Raw genomic sequence first — 20,970 nt, 5'->3', positions numbered from 1 at the left:
TGGCAGTCCAAGTACAAAAGTCCTTCATTCATCAGATCTTCATTGCACAGATATGTTAAACCATATACGCTCACCAGATCTGTAGGCTAACCCAATTTGATCGGCAATCACGCTTATGACATTTAGTCAATATCTCCAAACGATCCACGTTGCTCCAGTCACACCTCCTCAGTGTTCAGATCATGTGAATAAAACATACATCCAGAGGGTAATACTGTTTGACAGCTTGATTCACCACTCCCTTTCTAAGATTCAACTCCAGTGGTTCCCTGAATTTTAAATATAACCACCCAGTGATGCTTCCACCATATTTCAACAAAGCCTCTCACCGTATAGTTTTGCTGACCCAGCACAGACCAGCCAAAAGCGCTTGTTTGTAGTAGTATCAAAAACTGTGTCATATACCAGACTCTTCCCCTAGGACTCAAACAGGATCCAACATAGTGTAATACCGTTTATTATGCCCCTGATGATGCCCCTGATGAGTCGAATGACGAAACTAGTTGGGCAGAGCCTATGGAGTGAAGGAGACGCCAGCCGGTTTTGTGGATTTTGATATGCGCATTTAATTCTGCTATATTGTGAGTGCACTCTTTTAATCTTTTAACATAAACGGTATTACACTATGTTGGATCCTGTTTGAGTCCTAGGGGAAGAGTCTGGTATATGACACAGTTTTTGATACTACTACAAACAAGCGCTTTTGGCTGGTCTGTGCTGGGTCAGCAAAACTATACGGTGAGAGGCTTTGTTGAAATATGGTGGAAGCATCACTGGGTGGTTATATTTAAAATTCAGGGAACCACTGGAGTTGAATCTTAGAAAGGGAGTGGTGAATCAAGCTGTCAAACAGTATTACCCTCTGGATGTATGTTTTATTCACATGATCTGAACACTGAGGAGGTGTGACTGGAGCAACGTGGATCGTTTGGAGATATTGACTAAATGTCATAAGCGTGATTGCCGATCAAATTGGGTTAGCCTACAGATCTGGTGAGCGTATATGGTTTAACATATCTGTGCAATGAAGATCTGATGAATGTCTATACAATGACATGCCACCTCAGGTATCCTTTAAAGGAAAGGTTCAGGGACTATCCGAAAAAAATAAAAATCCCCATCCACTTACCTGGGGCTTCCTCCAGCCCGTGGCAGGCAGGAGGTGCCCTCGGCGCCGCTCCGCAGGCTCCCGGTGGTCTCCGGTGGCGCGCCCGACCTGGCCAGGCCGGCGGCCAGGTCGGGCTCTTCTGCGCTCCAAGGCCCGGCACTTCTGCGTCCCACGCCGGCGCGCTGACGTCATCGGACGTTCTCCGGGCTGTACTGCGCAGGCGCAGTAGTTCTGCGCCTGCACAGTACAGCCCGAAAGACGTCCGATGACGTCAGCGCGCCGGCGTGGGATGCAGAAGTGCCGGGCCTTGGAGCGCAGAAGAGCCCGACCTGGCCGCCGGCCTGGCCAGTTTGGGCGCGCCACCGGAGACCACGGGAGCCTGCGGAGCGGCGCCGAGGGCACCTCCTGCCTGCCACGGGCTGGAGGAAGCCCCAGGTAAGTGGATGGGGATTTTTATTTTTTTCGGATAGTCCCTGAACCTTCCCTTTAAAGGGAATGTCCAAGCAAAATAAAAAAATGAGTTTCACTTACCTGGGGCTTCTACCAGCCCCATGCAGCCATCCTGTGCCCTCGTAGTCACTCACTGCTGCTCCAGTCCCCCACTGGCAGCTTGCCGACCTCGGGGTCGGCGGGACGCATTGCGTACATTTTTACGCATTCCCGCTAGTGCAGGAACATTAACACATACATTTTTACGCATTACTGGTTCAATGCGTAAAAATGTACGCATTAAACCAGTAACGCGTAAAAATGTATGTGTTAATGTTCCTGCACTAGCGGGAATGCGTAAAAATGTATGCAATGCGTCCCGCCGACCCCGAGGTCGGCAAGCTGCCAGTGGGGGACTGGAGCAGCAGTGAGTGACTACGAGGGCACAGGATGGCTGCATGGGGCTGGTAGAAGCCCAAGGTAAGTGAAACTCATTTTTTTATTTTGCTTGAACCTTCCCTTTAAGTCACTAGCACTAGTAGGTAGCGGTAGACAGTCACGATTACTACACCAATTGCCTATCAGACACACAACATTTCCTATAATCCTTAGCAGTAATTACAAACTACTGATACTAGCTGACTTTGGCAATTGCAAGACAACGGAAGGAATATTTCACATTATTAACTTCCCGTAGTCATGCCAAAAGAGGAACTATTTAATATTTTTGGGAACTTCTGCAGGAAAATACAAGGGATGCCAAGTAACCAATGAAACAATGTATTTATTTAAACATATGTGGATACAACATATCTTTATTTTTTATACAAATCTGCCCAGAGATTCTACGACTTCCAGACAAAATGGCCATATAAACAGTTAAAGTACACCTGTAGCTTACAAAAAGTTACAGACTTACGTCAATAGGGGGGAAGCCTCTGGATGCTCCAAAGGCCACCCCAATCCACTGAGACCCTGTTCACTTTGCGGCTGTGATTTCCCCCCCCCCCGTGTACGAGTGTGGCCACACTATGCAGGCGCCAGTGGGTTCAGGCCTGCACAGTAGCAAGGAGTCGCTCGTGCATGGAGAAAAAAAGCCATGCACAAGCATGGAAGGGGTGTGACCACGAGAAATCTTTGATATTAAAGTTGAATATTGTAAGAGGGTCCCAGTTGAGGAACGGAGGGCCAAAGGAAGATTGGAAGCCTCTACTATCCACAGGCTTCCCGCTACTGGTAAGTATCTAACTTCTTTCTTTTTTTAGATATTTGAAATTCCTTATCAGCCAAAAGTTTTGCACTAATGTCCAACCAGACACATGATCCAGGTAGCCCCCAAAACAGCAGCCAGTGTAAGTAGCTTTGTGCCTCCCTTAGCAACATGCTAAGGAAGGTAAATGCCGATTTTAAATAGATATGCATGTTTTAAAGTGGACCTGAACTCTTGCTCAGGACATAAGAAAAACATTACAGACATGCAACCTGTATGTATTTAAAGAGTTTTGCCTGTGTAATCCCCCCTCATTTGTGTCTAAATTTGTGGCTAGTTGTAATTTGAGCTCCCCCCTGTGTCATATGACTGTCTATGGCAGATAAGCAGATAAGCCCATTTGAAAATACAGGCTGTAAACAATATGTCTGCTTCCATGAATCAGGAAGTAGAAACTGAGCAGATTTATTTTAGGATTTGTATCAGCTGTAACAAAAAAAAATTTTTGTTTTTTTTGTTTAAAGGTTATTATGCTTCTTGTGCATCTTCTAGAGCAGAGAGGAGTTCTGAGTTCAGGTCCACTTTAAAGAGAATCTGTACTCTAAAATTCTTACAATAAAAAGCATACCATTCTATTCATTATGTTCTCCTGGGCCCCTCTGTGCCATTTCTGCCACTCCCTGCTGCAATCCTGGCTTGTAATTGCCAGTTTTAGGCAGTGTTTACAAACAAAAGACATGGCATGTGATAGGCTGAGAGGAGCTCAGTCTGTGACTCATACAGAGCCTGCAGGGGGCCTGGAGAGGGTGTGTATAGCTTCTATCCTATTACAAGCAGAGCAGCAGATTCTTGCCTGAGTGCCTGAGCCCGACAACGCCGTCAGAGGAAAGAAGATTAGATTATATAACAGAGATAATACAGCCACTGTGCAACTAGGAAAGGCTGCAGTAAGACAGACCACATTAGAACAGGTATAGGAACTTATAGGATAGAAGAAATAATGCTAAACATTTTGTTACAGAGTATCTTTAAAGAGAACATGTAAAAGCTAACAAGTACAAAATTCTCTTCCAGTGGGTTTAGGAGCTGTGAGACAAATCTTTACCTTGTACACTATACGAGTCACTGATCATCTGGGAAGACAATGTAGGAGCAGCAGTGGAATGTACAGAGACGGTTTCTGACACAGAGGCAGAAGGTGTTACTAGATGTGAGAAGCTTGCTGTGGCAGTGGGTATGGCTGCAGAATAGGTGGTATGGGGAAAAGGAAGTGGTTGTGGTGGGTTTTTGTAGTCGGAAAGGTCTATTCTTTTGCCTAAACTAGGACGAGGGGGTTCGCAGGTTGTTAGGTGGTGGTACATAGCTAGGAGACTTTCTCCGAGACACTTCCACCTGTAAATCAAAATACAGCGGATGTTAATACAGTGTAAATCCTGTTCTCATGTAAGCTTGATATGGACGTCTTCCAGTTATACTTACGTAAAAAACGGGATAGGTTGAACTAGATGTAAATCAGGCTCCTGCTTTCTTACATTTAATGCTTGTCTCTTCCTGCGCAGTTCCAGAGCTTCCTCCACAATTCTGCTTGCCTCCTCCTCGCTGACATTCACATCATGAATAGACATGTCACTGCACAGTACACAAAGGGAATACATCCTGTGACCATCACAGATGACAAGAGAGATTTATCAAGATGTGCAAAGCCAGAGTAGTGAGAGAGAGTACTTCTAAAGATGCATACACACGTCGGACTGACAAGCTACCAGTCGTCAGACCCGCTCTCGGGGCGGACGTTCTGACGACAGTTTCCGCGTGTGTACAGTCTGCCAGCCGGCTGATAAGTCTGGTTTTGACTGATCCGCTCAGCGGGTCTGACTGGTAGCTTGTGTTATTCCGACGTGTGTAAGCACCTTAAAGAGAATCTGTATTGTTAAAATCGCTCAAAAGTAAACATACCAGTGCGTTAGGGGACATCTCCTATTACCCTCTGTCACAATTTCGCCGCTCTTCGTCGCATTAAAAGTGGTTAAAAACAGTTTTTAAAAGTTTGTTTGTAAACAAACAAAATGGCCACCAAAACAGGAAGTAGGTTGATGTACAGTATGTCCACACATAGAAAATACATCCATACACAAGCAGGCTGTATACAGCCTTCCTTTTGAATCTCAAGAGATCATTTGTGTGTTTCTTTCCCCCATGCACTGAAGTTTCAGGCTGCTCTTTTCTTCCTGCAAACAGCTTTGCCCTTGTTTGTAATTCCTCAGTATGTGAAAGCCCAGCCAGCTCAGAGGACGATTTATCCAGCTTGTAAAAGATAAGAGAGAGAAGAGAGAAGCTGCTCTAATCCTAAATAACACACAGGCAGTGTGCATAAAGGGGAGTTCATAGCAGAACCACAACACTGAAGAACTTGGCAGCCTTCCAGACACAGGCCGACAAGTCTGACAGGGGAAAGATACATTGATTTATTACAGAGACAGTGATAGTATAAAGTGCTGCAGTTAGCCAGAACACATTAGAATAGCTTTTGGAACTTGTAGGATGATAAAAAACAGGATGCAATTTTTGTTACGGAGTCTCTTTAACACTGCAGCTCTATTCTGCTGTTCAGATACTGTGACCGATTTTAGTACTGCTCTGATACATACCCCCATAATGATGCTATTTTGTACGATAGTGCCATAGTAACTAGATGTGGCCTTGCTTTTTGCTATAGTGTTTTACATTCACTAAGGCCTCTTTTACACTATAGCAGTGCATTGATTAAGAGCTTCAGATTTTAAGTGCACAGTATGAAAGAGGCCATAGGGAAACATTGACATTGACTTGCACATCAGTTGTCTTTTCAGTGATAACTGAAAGCAATGAAAGTAGTGTAAAAGAAGTCCAAGAATTCCACAGGCTCAACCTATCTCCAGGGGCACCAGAAACAAGCATTCAGCTAACTGAGTTAGAGTGAGGGAGAACACCTGATCTGCAGGTTCTGGGACGAGGATTCAGAAGACATAATAGGCAGAGGATCAGCACAACTACCTTCCACATTCTTCTAACTTCACGTTTCCTTAAAGGATAGTTTCTCAGTCAAACACCATGAAAGTATGCAGGGTTGCCTCAGTTGAGTAGTAGTGCTTATTTCCATGGGGCAGGGAGGCAAAATGAGTGCAGAGCAGGCAGCAGACATTGCTGGAACTATTGACTCAGTGGAAGAACACTATCAATTATGTCAGCTGATTCTTTACAGAAAACCATAGTCTGGATTCACAGACAGGATCACTGTCTGCCATGGTTAAAAAATGGGCAGACTAATCTAATGTACATGGATAATGATGAATGTAAAAGCAATTAATTTACCTAACTGCAAACATTCCTAGCTGCTTGACATAATGGGACTTACATTATATATATCTGGGCAGGCTGGGCAGGCACTTCCAATCCTATGAGGTGTATTCACTGTTGGTAAAGCTACCATGTGCAGGGAGGGCATGGCAATTTTACTGTTACCTACAGTGACAAGGCAGGGCGCGTTGAGCAATTACCTAGGTAATGCAAGCATTGTTAGAGTAATGTGCACTACACAAACCTAATCAGCTCAGCAGCTTCAACTTTTGCGAAGCAAGGGCAATACTATGAAAAGAGATAAAACGAAAGAAGACTCACCATTTCATAAACATGCGGAAAGAATCTTTTCTAAGACATGGCTGCTCCTCAAAGATCTTCTCCTTTAACACTAGACCCTTGCTGTACCGACAGTCTCTCTCTAATGCCTTGCAAATGAAGTACAGACAGGCTGGGGAAAGAAGAGACAAAAAAGTTCATTACTACTTCCGCATTAAAGAAGCGAGTCTAACTGAAGTACCACTGCTCTGTGGTCTGTCTGTATAGTAATGGCAGGACAGTAAAGAAGTGAGTCTAACTGAAGTACTACTGCTCTGTGGTCTATCTGTACAGTAATGGCAGGACAGTAAAGAAGTGAGTCTAACTGAAGTACCACTGCTCTATGGTCTGTCTGTACAGTAATAGCAGGACAGTAAAGAAGCGAGTCTAACTGAAGTACCACTGCTCTGTGGTCTGTCTGTACAGTAATGGCAGGACAGTAAAGAAGTGAGTCTAACTGAAGTACCACTGCTCTGTGGTCTGTCTGTACAGTTATGGCAGGACAGTAAAGAAGCGAGTCTAACTGAAGTACCACTGCTCTGTGGTCTGTCTGTACAGTAATGGCAGGACAGTAAAGAAGTGAGTCTAACTGAAGTACCACTGCTCTGTGGTCTGTCTGTACAGTAATGGCAGGACAGTAAAGAAGCGAGTCTAACTGAAGTACCACTGCTCTGTGGTCTGTCTGTACAGTAATGGCAGGACAGTAAAGAAGTGAGTCTAACTGAAGTACCACTGCTCTGTGGTCTGTCTGTACAGTAATGGCAGGACAGTAAAGAAGTGAGTCTAACTGAAGTACCACTGCTCTGTGGTCTGTCTGTACAGTAATGGCAGGACAGTAAAGAAGCGAGTCTAACTGAAGTACCACTGCTCTGTGGTCTGTCTGTATAGTAATGGCAGGGCAGTAAAGAAGCGAGTCTAACTGAAGTACCACTGCTCTATGGCCTGTCTGTACAGTAATGGCAGGACAGTAAAGAAGCGAGTCTAACTGAAGTACCACTGCTCTGTGGTCTGTCTGTATAGTAATGGCAGGACAGTAAAGAAGTGAGTCTAACTGAAGTACTACTGCTCTGTGGTCTATCTGTACAGTAATGGCAGGACAGTAAAACAGTTTGCATAGATTATTACCGTATTTAGTATTTCTAAAGCGCCAACATCTTCCACATTGCTGTACAGAGTGTATTGTCTTGTCACTAACTGTCCCTCATAGGGGCTCACAATCTAATCTCTACCATAGTTATATGTCTGTATCGTAGTCTTGGGCTAAGGTATAGTGCACTGTATGTACCATAGTTTAGGGACAATTTAGAGGGAAGCCCATTAACTTATCTGTATGTTTTGTGGTGTGGGAGGATACCGGAGTGCCCAGAGGAAACCCATGCAGACAAGTGGAGAACATACAAACTCTGTGCAGATGGTGCCCTGGCTGGGATTCAAACCGAGGACCCAGCAGCGAGAGTGTGAACCACTACGCCACCATGTTGACAGGTGTAGTGGTTAGCACTATCAGGAAAAGCAAAGTGGTCAGCTTCAACAATTTTAGTTTTCACTGTCAGCCCTGTCTAGAAACCTGCTTAGTCTAGCTACTGGTTTGTTGCACTACTTACTGCTATAGTCATAGATTGTATACAGGACAGTGACCAGATTATCCAGACATGGCCAGTGATCAGGATTACACTGAAGCCCCTCTTCAAATGCATGACGTGCCAGCGGAATGCGCACAAGGCGAAGGGCCAAGCGGCCTATTTTGTACCATAAGTTAACATCGGTAGCGTCCAACATAACAGCCTGCAATATAAACAGAAATTAACTAGGTAAATGTAACATATATAACGGAGAATAATGGTAAAAAACAACGATCCTCATTCAAAATGAAGAAAGTAAGTAAAACAAATAATAAAAGGAAAGAAAGTTAACAGTCCTGGCTTTTCAACGCCAAGGTAAATATAAAATAATATACCTAGCTATTAAGACACAGGGCACTAAAACGGGATCTAATTCAGTATGACTAAAGGTCACCATATACTATCAGAGCTTTAGATCAGGTGAACGATCAATATCTGAGAGGTATTTATTGTTTAAGTGAGTGTCATCATGCATCACTAAATAACTCAGCAGACATCTGATGGAATGCTGATCTGTTATATACTTAAAGAAGAAAGAAACCGGCACTGCAGATCTTAGGACTTGTGCTTTAAGACAGGCATTAGGTGCTGAGGAGCTAGTATCGGGTTAAGCTGTTAGTTGCGTGCTCAGACCTTAGGAAACAACAAATTCAATATAGCAGATAGTAGAGGAATGGTCGGCACATGCAGGGTAATCAGCGTAAAAAAGCTTTATTCCAAAAAGGCACACTGCCTCTGAAGACGCTCAGGAGAGCGAAACGGTCGTAAGGCGGCCCCCACCGCTCCCACCTCACCCCACAGCCATCTTAGTATCGGGTAGGATCTATCTTTTATATGGATGTTTTATCTAAGCATATTGCATGAAGCCTTCTTGGAATAAAGCTTTTTACGCTGATTACCCTGCATGTGCCGACCATTCCTCTACTATCTGCTATATTGGGAATGCTGATCTGCCCATCACAACCACTTAGAGCCCACTCACACTGAGGCAGTGTGGTTCAGTATTTTTACCGCACCCCAATGCCGTGCAATGAAAGTCTATGGAGACTTTCATACAGCTACATCACAGCGCAACGGAAGTGACGTTTTCGCCAAATCCCCTACACAGAGCCAGAACTACATTACCGTGCGTATTCTGTGGTGAGCTGCAGCCTAGCAGTCGTTAGTCTATGGTGACACGTGGATACTAAAAAAAAAAAAAAAAAAAAATCACTGATGCGACGTCGCCACGCACATGAGCGGAAGCATATTTTAACAATACGCTTCTGTGGACTTCTGCATACCCGAAGCAGGAAGTGTGGGCAAGTGCGTGTCACTTCCTGCTTGCCCGGCGGTCAGACAGGGAACATAACGCAATAGCGCGCGCGGTGTTCCCTGAAAGCCTGTTTTTGATGGTGCAAAGCATCGGGTCTCATCGATACTGCTGATCAATTTTAGGCCACAAATTGATAAGAAAATCGATCAGACATTTTTGGGGCATAGACTTCCAGCAGATTCTCTAACAGTGATTGAATCTGTGTATCGAACAGGAAAATCAACGTGTGTTTGTTCTCTTTAACTCTGTACTGTGCAAAACAGCAAACACGTCAGCACTGGAACACTGCAGTGTTCAGCAACCATACTACACATCAAATTACAGTCACCCATATTCACCAGGTAATTTGTCTAAATGGAAAATAGGTTAAACACACTATTCAGTTATTTCCAGGACTGCAGGAATTAACCCACCAATAATTTCTTCAGTGTCACGTGTCAAGTTTTGTATAGGATCTATCATAGAAGTACTGGACATAGAGGGAGATCTTCTCACTGGAGTCATAAATTGCAGTAGAGACTGAACTTTTCTACACAATATTAAAAACAGCAGTTAAGGCTCATTAGCAACACACCTCAAGATTATATTCCATTGAAGTTTCAAGATCATCCCTTTTCAAGGCAAGCTGTGCCAGGTTCTTATACGTGGAGTATTTCAGCATTAGCCCAGGATGTTTAAGGCCTTCCTTTTCATCATTGACTGGAGCTGCCTGAAAATACAGTAAACATCTGAAATGCAACAGACATCCAAGGATTCACAGTAATAATAGAGTACCAGAAAATAACATACAGTTGTGTTGAAAATTATTCAACCCCCACTGAAATTGAGTGTTTTGGCCAGTTTGACATTGATTTTGATCATTTCAGTCATCTTGTTTACAATTAAATCAAAGGCACTTGTAAGTCAGACAAATATAACATTTATAATGAAATAACCACAAATGTCTTTTCTGTGCTCACATCATTATTAGTTTTATTCAACCCCAAAGTGATATTCATACTTAGTACAGTATCCTTTTCCAGTTATAACAGCTTTTAAAGGTGAGGCATAGCTTGACACAAGTGTCTTGCAGCGATCTACGGGTATCTTAGCCCATTCTTCATGGGCAAAAGCCTCCAGTTCAGACACATTTTTAGGCTTGCGCGCTGCAACTGCTTTCTTTAAGTTCCACCAAAGGTTCTCAATCGGATTTAAGTCTGGTGACTGTGATGGCCACTCCAAAATGTTCCAGCCTTTAATCTGCAACCATGCTCTAGTGGACTTGGAGGTATGCTTGGGATCATTGTCCTGTTGAAAGGTCCAACGTCTCCCAAGCCTCAGGTTTGTGACGGACTGCACCACATTTTCATCGAATATCTCCTGGTACTGTAGAGAATTCATGGTACCTTGCACACTCTGAAGCTTACCTGTACCTGCAGAAGCAAAACAGCCCCAAAGCATGATTGACCCCCGCCATGCTTCACAGTAGGTAAGGTGTTCTTTTCTTCATAGGCCTTGTTCTTCCTCCTCCAAACATAGCGTTGATCCATGGGCCCAAACAGTTCTAATTTTGTTTCATAGGTCCACAGAACACTATCCCAAAACTTTTGTGGTTTGTCCACATGACTTTTGGCATACTGCAGTCGACTCTTATTCTTTGGAGACAGCAAAGGAGTGCGCCTGGGAATTCTGGCATGGAGGCCTTCGTTACGCAGTGTGCGCCTAATTGTCTGAGCTGAAACTTCAGTACCCGCATCTGACAAATCTATTTTCAGTTCCTTAGCAGTCACACAGGGACTTTTCTCCACTTTGCGTTTCAGGTAGTGCACAGCAGTCGAAGTCAGCATCTTCTTTCTGCCACGACCAGGTAGCATTTCAACATTGCCCTTTGCCTTGAATTTGCGAATTATGCTTCCTATGGTGTCTCTCTCTTGGTATGTTTACCATCTTTACAATCTTCTTATAGCCATTTCCCTACCTGTGAAGAGAAATCACCTCTTCTCTTGTCTTCCTGGACCATTCTCTTGACTTCATTATGTTTGTAAACACACCAGTAAATGTGTAGAAGGAGCTGAGTATCACAGTCATTTTAAATCTGCCTAATTGGTGCTGATTATGCTTGATTGCTGCTAGTTAACATCCATGGGTGTTTTCAATACCTGATCGAAAACACTTGAATGAACCTCTGTTCTTAAAGGTAGCCATACACTGGTCGATTTGCCATTAGATCAGCCTGAAACCGATCACAATCTGTTGAGCTGCTCCTGCCGCCTTCCCCCCCCCCCGTATACATTACCTGATGCTGGCTCCCAGGCATCTTCTCCGTGCTGCACGGCTCTGTTCCGGCTCCATCCCGGCGCTTCCTGTGTCACTCCGAAGTTAAAATAGAGCGCCCTCTATTTGAACTTCCTGGTCACTGCAGTGACACAGGAAGCGCCGGGATGGAGCCGGAACAGAGCCGTGCAGCATGGAGAAGATGCCCGGGAGCCAGCGTCAGGTAATGTATACCTGATCGGATCGGCCACCGCTAGCGACGCGCTCCCTACCCGCGGGCGATCGAGGGTAATTTCCCGCACGGCGCGATCGACGGACCGATCCGATTTCGGGAGGAAATCGGATCGGCGGGTGCGTTTACCAGGATCGAATCTGCTGTCGAAATGGCCGCGAATCGGGCCAGTGTATGGCCACCTTTAGAGTGGTAGTCTTTTAGTTGCATTTGGTTCTTTAAAAGGTCCTTGTAAGATTTAATTCTGAACACAATTACAAATGTACGCTAAATTCCCTAAAACCCTTTACAGCATTGGGGGTTGAATAATTGTGAACACAACTGTAGTGGTAACAAATCAAAACAAAAGCAGTACTGCAAAAAATAAATAAATAAATCCTGTTTTACCAACTTTGAAGATCATTGACATAACTTGGATTAACTACCATATTCTTGTCTGTGTTCTTCTTTCCTATTCCAGCCTGGATAACTTAGTCTTTGCACCAAAGTTTACGGAGAAGTAATGCATCTTCTATGATTTTTTTCATAAGAGGAATCTACTCATCAGCTCCCCTCTCGCTTGCCTACCAACAAGCTTTGTTTAGCTGAAGAACTCATGGCATGGTTGTGATAATCAATCCCTTCACAGGTATGGGTCAGTGAGGAGATGAAGGAAGGAGGTGATGTCTAGGAAGTACTAAAATATGGCTTGGCTGAATTGTACACACTGGTAGAAGTCTGTGTTACCTAGTATGGCAGCAGAGGAACGGCAAGGTGTCCAACTGTGCCACAAATAAGCCAAATAAGGAAAGTCCTCCACAACCACGATGAACGCAACATTCTAAAATAGGGACACCCACAAATAAAAGTTCCTGATCTTCCATGTTGGTGGCTGGTCATGTGGCGAATAGACCCCACACTGTCAAAATCTAAGCCATTTTGAAATAAACTGCTTCACTATCCACTCAAAAGAATAAGTTAAAATTCATCAAAAGGGATATGCATACAGTGGAGGAAATAATTATTTGACCCCTCACTGATTTTGTAAGTTTGTCCAATGACAAAGAAATGAAAAGTATCAGAACAGTATCATTTCAATGGTAGGTTTATTTTAACAGTGGCAGATAGCACATCAAAAGGAAAATCGAAAAAATAACCTTAAATAAAAGATAGCAACTGATTTGCATTTCATTGAGTGAAATAAATTTTTGAACCCTCTAACAATAAAAGACTTAATACTTAGTGGAAAAACCCTTGTTTGCAAGCACAGAGGTCAAACGTTTCTTGTAATTGATGACCAAGTTTGCACACATTTTAGGAGGAATGTTGGTCCACTCCTCTTTGCAGATCATCTCTAAATCCCTAAGGTTTCGAGGCTGTCTCTGTGCAACTCTGAGCTTGAGCTCCCTCCATAGGTTTTCTATTGGATTAAGGTCCGGAGACTGACTAGGCCACTCCATGACCTTAATGTGCTTCTTCTTGAGCCACTCCTTTGTTGCCTTTGCTGTATGTTTTGGGTCATTGTCGTGCTGGAACACCCATCCACGACCCATTTTCAGTTTCCTGGCAGAGGGAAGGAGGTTGTCGTTCCGTATTTCATGATACATGGCTCCGTCCATTTTCCCGTTAATGCGATTAAGTTGTCCTGTGCCCTTAGCAGAAAAACACCCCCAAAGCAAAATGTTTCCACCCCCATGCTTGACGGTGGGGACGGTGTTTTGGGGGTCATAGGCAGCAATTTCTTCCTCCAAACACAGCGAGTTGAGTTAATGCCAAAGAGCTCTATTTTGGTCTCATCAGACCACAGCACCTTCTCCCAGTCACTCACAGAATCATTCAGGTGTTCATTGGCAAACTTCAGAAAGGCCTGCACATGTGCCTTCTTGAGCAGGGGGACCTTGCGAGCCCTGCAGGATTTTAATCCATTGCGGTGTAATGTGTTTCCAATGGTTTTCTTGGTGACTGTGGTCCCTGCTAATTTGAGGTCATTCACTAACTCCTCCTGTGTAGTTCTAGGATGCTTTTTCACCTTTCTCAGAACCATTGACACCCCACGAGGTGAGATCTTGCGTGGAGCCCCAGAGCTAGGTCAATTGATGGTCATTTTGTGCTCCTTTCATTTTCGAACAATCGCACCAACAGTTGTCATCTTCTCTCCCAGCTTCTTGCTAATGGTTTTGTAGCCCATTCCAACCTTGTGCAGGTCTACAATTTTGTCTCTGACATCCTTGGACAGCTCTTTGGTCTTTCCCATGTTGGAGAGTTTGGAGTCTGCTTGATTGATTGATTCTGTGGACAGGTGTCTTTTATACAGGTGACTAGTTAAGACAGGTGTCCTTAATGAGGGTGACTAAGTGAGTAGAAGTGTCTAACCACTCTGTGGGAGCCAGAACTCTTAATGGTTGGCAGGGGTTCAAAAACGTATTTCACTCAATGAAATGCAAATCAGTTGCTATCTTTTATTTAAGGTTATTTTTTCAATTTTCCTTTTGATGTGCTATCTGCCACTGTTAAAATAAACCTACCATTGAAATGATACTGTTCTGAGACTTTTCATTTCTTTGTCATTGGACAAACTTACAAAATCAGTGAGGGGTCAAATAATTATTTCCTCCACTGTATGTAGGAATAGCTATGCTGCAATAATAATAATTAAAGAGGACCTCTAACCATTAATTGCCCAGCTTTACTTGGTCATTTTACAATTCTTTTAGGACAGCCAGAAGGGGGAGTGTCAGGAATATAGAGAGCAGCGTTATTAGGGAGAGACAGCAACACAGGCTACTTAAAGAGAGTCTGAAACCTAAAAAAAAACCTATTTTTTCTAGGCAGTCCTGTTCAGCAATAAGGCAATAGTTGAAAGGGGAGGGAGGAGGGGGAGATCTGCGGAGATTGAAGTGAGCAGAGGCACGAAGCTCTGCCTCTACCCGAAAGGAGCCCCGAATTTTGCCCCGGGAATTTCGGGGGTATAAATTGATCTTTCTGTTGCAGGAATGCGCGTTTTAGCTATGGCCTTACTGCTGAACAGGACTGCTTAGTAACAAGAGGTATTTTTCTCAGGCTCCAGACTCTCTATAACAGACTCTCTTTAACACTCTCTGCTGTGGCCTATGCTCACCAGCCTGCAGAATTAGTTTCACCCCAGGTGAAACTGAATTTCATACTTATCCTAGGAAAATGCCTGCATGAAAAAGTAAGAAAGATTTGAGATAGGAAGCTAAATATATTAAAAAAAAAAATTATTTTCTACTACTATGCAATCCAAGTAGGGCCAAAGATCATAATGGGAGTAGAGGTCCAATTAAGGTTTAGCAGATTCAGCCTATCAAAACAGCTACAGCAGACTTTCAATATAAAAAGAAATTCAATATTACAATTAACTGCACGATGAATAAACATCAATTGTCTGATAAACTGCACCAGAAAGGTGAAGTGATAGGTAGCAAAACTATGACACATACAACTGTGACTGATATTTGAAAACCCATACTTGCTTGTTCTGAGTTGCACACCGAACCCAAAAAAGAAGAGTGGATTGGTATTGGTGCTAGTGGAACTATGCTTCAGTAACTACTTACTAAACTTGCCTGGATACTCATGGTCACATACTGTGATGACGTGGTGCACTTGTTTTCTATAATCTTTCATTATTGATCTCTATGTTAATGTTTAACCTAATTGGTTTATCTGACATTTTGTATGGAGATGACTGTCACAATTTTTGTAATGTGCTTCAATAAAATTATTTTTGTTAAAAAATATCAATTGCCTAAATATAAATGGAAACACACAGCCTCTGATGCAAATGTTAAAATACGATATATTAACTAAACCTTGTTAATTAGTGTGTACAGGTGTGCATTTTAGGTTAACTGGGATTCATGCAAAGGACATAACCCATTATGTTATTTGTGTATCTTGCAGTATATAGGCAACACCAACGCTGCCTGTCACACAAGCAACATACCGTATTTTTCGGACTATAAGACGCTTCGGACCATAAGACGCACCTAGATTTAGAGGGCAAAAATCAGGGAAAAAAATATACTAACCCTGGTGCATCCATGGTGCAGGGGCATCTTGTGGAGCTTCCTATTTTATTTTTAGCATGTTTTATTTGCCTGTGTAAAGCTGACATGATGGGATAGAGGGAGATCAGCAGTGAGTGGGAAGCATGTGAGCATAGCAGAGAAGCTGTGAGCACCATATTCAGGGAGAAGAACTAGCAGCATTTCATTGTCTGCACCCTGCATATCTAAAGCTGACTTGTCAAGTGAGAAGCTATGTGAGCATAGCAGAGAAGCTGTGAGCACCATATTCAGGGAGAAGAATTAGCAATGTGTTAATGTGTCTGCCCGCTGCCCACTATATAAATCTTACATGTCAGGTGAAGGGAGAGATCGCTGAGCCGCTAATATAGCAGTGTGAGTTGCGGTGAGGCTGTGAGCTTTGTCGGGGGAGAGGATCCAGCTGATTTTATTTGTCAGGATGCTGCTAACATAAATCTGACATGCCGGTGAAAGGTCAGAGGGAAATGAGCGACGAGTAAAGAAACGTGCATAGCAGAGAGGCTGTGATCTTTATACACGAGATGAACTAGCAGCTTTCCATTGTCTGCACGCAGCCTATCTATAGCTGACATGCGGGGTGAAGGGACACAGAGAGCTGAGCGGTGAGTGTAGCAGCGTGTGTATCACTCGGCTTCTTGCAAGTTGCTACACTCACCTGAGCCGTCTCCCTTCACCCCGGCATGTCAACCATAGATAGGCTGCGTGCAGACAATGGAAAGCTGCTAGTTTGTCTCGTGTATAATAAAGATCACAGCTTCGCTGCTATGCACGTTTGTGTAGCAACTTGCACGAAGCCGAGTGATACACACGCTGCTATATTCACCGCTCAGCTCTCGGTGTCCCTTCACCCCGGCATGTCAGCTATAGATAGGCTGCGTGCAGACAACGGAAAGCTGCTAGTTCATCTCGTGTATAAAGATCACAGCCTCTCTGCTATGCACGTTTCTTTACTCGTCGCTCATTTTCCTCTGACCTTTCACCGGCATGTCAGATTTATGTTAGCAGCGTCCTGACAAATAAAATCAGCTGGATCCTCTCCCCCGACAAAGCTCACAGCCTCACCGCAACTCACACTGTTATATTAGCGGCTCAGATCTCTCCCTTCACCCGACATGCCAGAGTAGGCAGCGGGCAGACAATTAACACATAATTACTATCTTCTCCCTGCAGGCGGACTTCACAGACTCTCCGTCTCCAGTATGCTCCGTGAAGTTGCCGCGGAGTCAGTGGACCAGCCTAAATTTGTAGCATTTGGACTATAAGGCGCACTCACTTTCTCCCCCCAATTTGGGGGGAGAAAAAGTGCATCTTATAGTCAGAAAAATACGGTAATTGTTAAAGTGGACCCACATTAAAAATACAAGATTTCAGAAATAAAATCTATTTTCAAAATTATAATAAATAGCAGCCTTTTTTCAGCTGCATGATGACAAATATAAAATATTTTACATTTATTGGAGGAACCCCCTCCCTTCCTTTCATATTGCCGGGAAAGAATCCGGCAGACTGGTGGAGGAGATAAAAAATAAAAACAAAACACAGGCTGCTACTGATGAGGTCACAGGCAAGGTGATCTCAGCTTGTGCAAGATTTCACATAGACGACGCCCCTATGAGAGAGGGTAGCTGATGACAAACACACCCATGATCTAAAACCTCCTACTAAGCTCAGAAGTAATGGCTGCCACCTGTATAACCCTAGTTCTGAAAAGAGAAGGGTGAAAAGCATGCACTGAAATGCTCATAGGCTTGAAGGAGTGTTTATGTATCTTTGTATGTGTCAGAGTGGTGCAACTAAATATTTTGAATAAAAAAAAAAAATGTTTGGTTTGGGTCCGCTTTAAGTAATTTGCTTAAATCCTGGAAAACTGCACACTGCCTGCACATGTTAACTTTCATGGGGTTTAGTGATAGAAAAAGATAAATACCACACACTGTGTTGCATCACACTAACAGAATCAGAAATGTACTCACTTCCTGTAAAAGACGGGTATCCAGCAACTGGTGATAGGCCTGGGAGGACTCATCATGCCGATCAAGTTTCTGTAGGTCTAAGGCCTTGTGATAAAGTGCAAATGCCTCAGCTTCCTGCAAATATAATCAACATGTTACAGATTTATGATGTGTGCATTACACTTTGGACCACTCCACATTAAAGCAGACCTATTCTCATTCTCAACAAACCTTGGAATACTATCACTTTGGAGAACAGAAAGGCTTTGGCTCTGTTTAGGTACTGGTGGAATGGTCTCTGCTCAAGAACTATCCAGACACGGCTACTAAACAAACAGTTCTGCATAAAGTTCAGTTCACCAATCTTTGCTGGAGGAGACAGTGTGAGCCCAGAATACCATCAGCTATAAACATGTACTTTCTAAACTTTCTAAAGAAGTACTACATGAATTTTCATCGGATTTGGCTCTAAATAAGAACATTTGCAAAATAAAAGTCTGAAAAAGGATTGTCTTCTTTCTCCTCTTGGCCAACAAAATGGTAGTCCAATACCTTTTAGCAACTTGAAAACTGTGAGAAGCCACTTGTACCTAACAGTTCTTACCAACATTGATCTATTAGACTATAAAAGGCTTCTGTCCCCTTTCCTCCTCACTGTCTTTGATACATGCTTGCCTGCCATCTGTTTTCTTCATTGAGGCTTGTCAGTTTTCTCATTTATATTTAAAGGGATACTGTAGGGGGGTCGGGGGAAAATGAGCTGAACTTACCCGGGGCTTCTAATGGTCCCCCGCAGACATCCTGTGTTGGCGCAGCCACTCCCCAATGCTCCGGCCCCGCCTCCGGTTCACTTCTGGAATTTCTGACTTTAAAGTCAGAAAACCACTGCGCCTGCGTTGCCGTGTCCTCGCTCCTGCTGATGTCACCAGGAGTGTACTGCGCAGACAAAGACCATACTGGGCCTGCGCTGTGCACTCTTGATGACATCAGCGGGATCAAGGACACGGCAATGCAGGCGCAGTGGTTTTCTGACTTTAAAGTCAGAAATTCCAGAAGTGAACCGGAGGCGGGGCCGGAGCATCGGTGAGCGGCTGCGCGGGCACAGGATATCTGCGGGGGACCATTAGAAGCCCCGGGTAAGTTCAGCTCATTTTCCCCCGACCCCCCTACAGTATCCCTTTAAAATGAATTTTAGTGAACATGAATAATGAAGTCAGGATTTGACTGCCACAGAATTTGAGAATAACTTATTTTGCCCCAAAACATTTGCCTGGCTTTAAACTGTTATTGTTTTCAATGCTGGCTTGCAAAAAAAAAAAAAAAAAAAAGTAAGAAATATGACTGGATGCTACAAGCATCAATACATCCCACATACAAAGTATTGAGTTTTTGGGTTACAGATTTAGTGATGGAGGAAGGGGCAGGCAAAATGTATGACTTGGCTGATGTCTTACGCTGTACACTGATTTAAAAAATGCACTTCCAGAGCAAAGAAAAATAACATCGAAGTCAGCTATAATTACGTATAATGTTTTCACACATTTCCTTTACATAAAAAGGATCTGGTCACAGGTTCACTTTAAAAGAAAGGAGAGGTGAGGTACTATACTGAAGGATGTCTGTAACCAAAACATTGGAGACACGCAGAAAGAAAACAGGAGCCACGAATAGTGTAGTATGTCAATATAATAGGAAGGAGTATTAGAAGAAGGGTACTCAAAACCCAGGTTGCTGTACAGAAACCACTGTAAGTGTGTGTGAAGAAACCCGTCGATTTGGGTAAGGGTTGCTTCTCGAAGAAAAGGCTGTATAGGGTAGTATGCGAGTGAGAACTACTCTAAACTGCTGGTGCTCATCTAATGAAGGCTGTACGAAACTGCATGGAGAGGAGGCTCCCCTAATGTAATACAACTCTTAAAAACAATAAAAGGGTAAGGCCCGGTTCACATTAGCGGTTGTTTGCCAAACGGACCGGATGATCTGACCGGATCCGGACCGGATCGGAACCGTACGGTTCTGATCCGGATCCGATCCGGATCCGGTCAGGTTGCATCAGGTGTCCATCAGGATGCGATCCGGATCCGTTTGGCAAAAGTTCGTTAAAAACAAAAAAAAAGTTAGGGTCTGGGAGGTCAGCAGAAGGGGGACCTGTGGAATCAGGCCCTCTGCTGTTTAGCACTCACCTCCACCTCCGACATGCTGCCAACATCTCCGGATCCGGATCCAGCTGTGCTGCTCCACTCCAAAATGCTTGCCCATGTGTCCCCATCCAATATCGCCGCAACAATCCCCATAGGAAGTGGGGTAGAACATCCGGATTTCTCAGCCAGTGTGTTGTGCGCTCTCCGGTTCCCATTGGTTTGTATTGGCCGGATGGTGCAGTCCGGCTCCGCCCCGGATACGGCTGCCGGAGGAGCCGGATGAAAAAATAGCGCATGTTGGAACGGAGGCCGGAGTCCGGATCCGGCCCGGATCCGGTCCGGCTCCGGTTTGGCAGAACGGACGCATGTGAACGGACGCATAGGCTTTCATTGCTATGCCGTGCGTCCGTTCCGTCCGTTCTGCAAGCGGTGCGGCTCCGGCACGGCGATTCCGGAGGGCCACCGCAAGTGTGAACCGGGCCTAAGAATACAAGCTTACCTCAAAGTGGCACTAAAATAGATATTTATAAGATACAATTGACAATGCATTTTAAGGTTATACCCACTTCAGCAGCTCAGTATTGTATCGATTAAAGTGCTAAGGTTTGGCTCAGAAGCACCTATGTCACAGGCGTTCCTGAGCCAATCCTTAGCACTATAATCAATGGTAGTACTTCTGCAGCTGCTTATGAAAACAATTAAAACAGAGGAGTTCTGAGGAGAAGTGACTTGGAGGGGGTGTAAATGAATGAACGGATGTACCGTATTTTTCGTACGCTCCTGACCATATATATATATATATATAAATATATATATATAAATATATATATATATATAAATATATATATAAATATATATATATATATATATATATATATATATATATATATATATATATATATATATATATATATATATATATATATATATATATATATATATATATATATATATATATATATATATATATATATATATATATATATATATATATATATAAAACCT

The 20,970-nt window shown here is 43.5% G+C and overlaps 1 protein-coding gene across 1 annotated transcript in view; it reads right to left on the bottom strand.

Annotated features, from left to right (window-relative positions):
• Window positions 1-20,970, bottom strand: part of CABIN1 (calcineurin binding protein 1) — a 306,607-nt gene that overhangs the window by 259,090 nt on the left and 26,547 nt on the right. Inside the window, 6 exon segments of the mRNA XM_068238192.1 lie at window positions 3,853-4,139; window positions 4,227-4,376; window positions 6,405-6,534; window positions 8,006-8,186; window positions 9,913-10,047; window positions 17,846-17,959. Coding sequence (XP_068094293.1) covers window positions 3,853-4,139; window positions 4,227-4,376; window positions 6,405-6,534; window positions 8,006-8,186; window positions 9,913-10,047; window positions 17,846-17,959 — 997 coding nt within the window.

This window comes from Hyperolius riggenbachi, chromosome 1 (genome assembly GCF_040937935.1).
Source record: "Hyperolius riggenbachi isolate aHypRig1 chromosome 1, aHypRig1.pri, whole genome shotgun sequence".
NCBI classification, from domain to species: Eukaryota; Metazoa; Chordata; class Amphibia; order Anura; family Hyperoliidae; genus Hyperolius; species Hyperolius riggenbachi.
The sequence above is the reverse complement of the archived record's forward strand: the minus strand, read 5'-3'. Positions and strand labels throughout refer to the sequence as shown.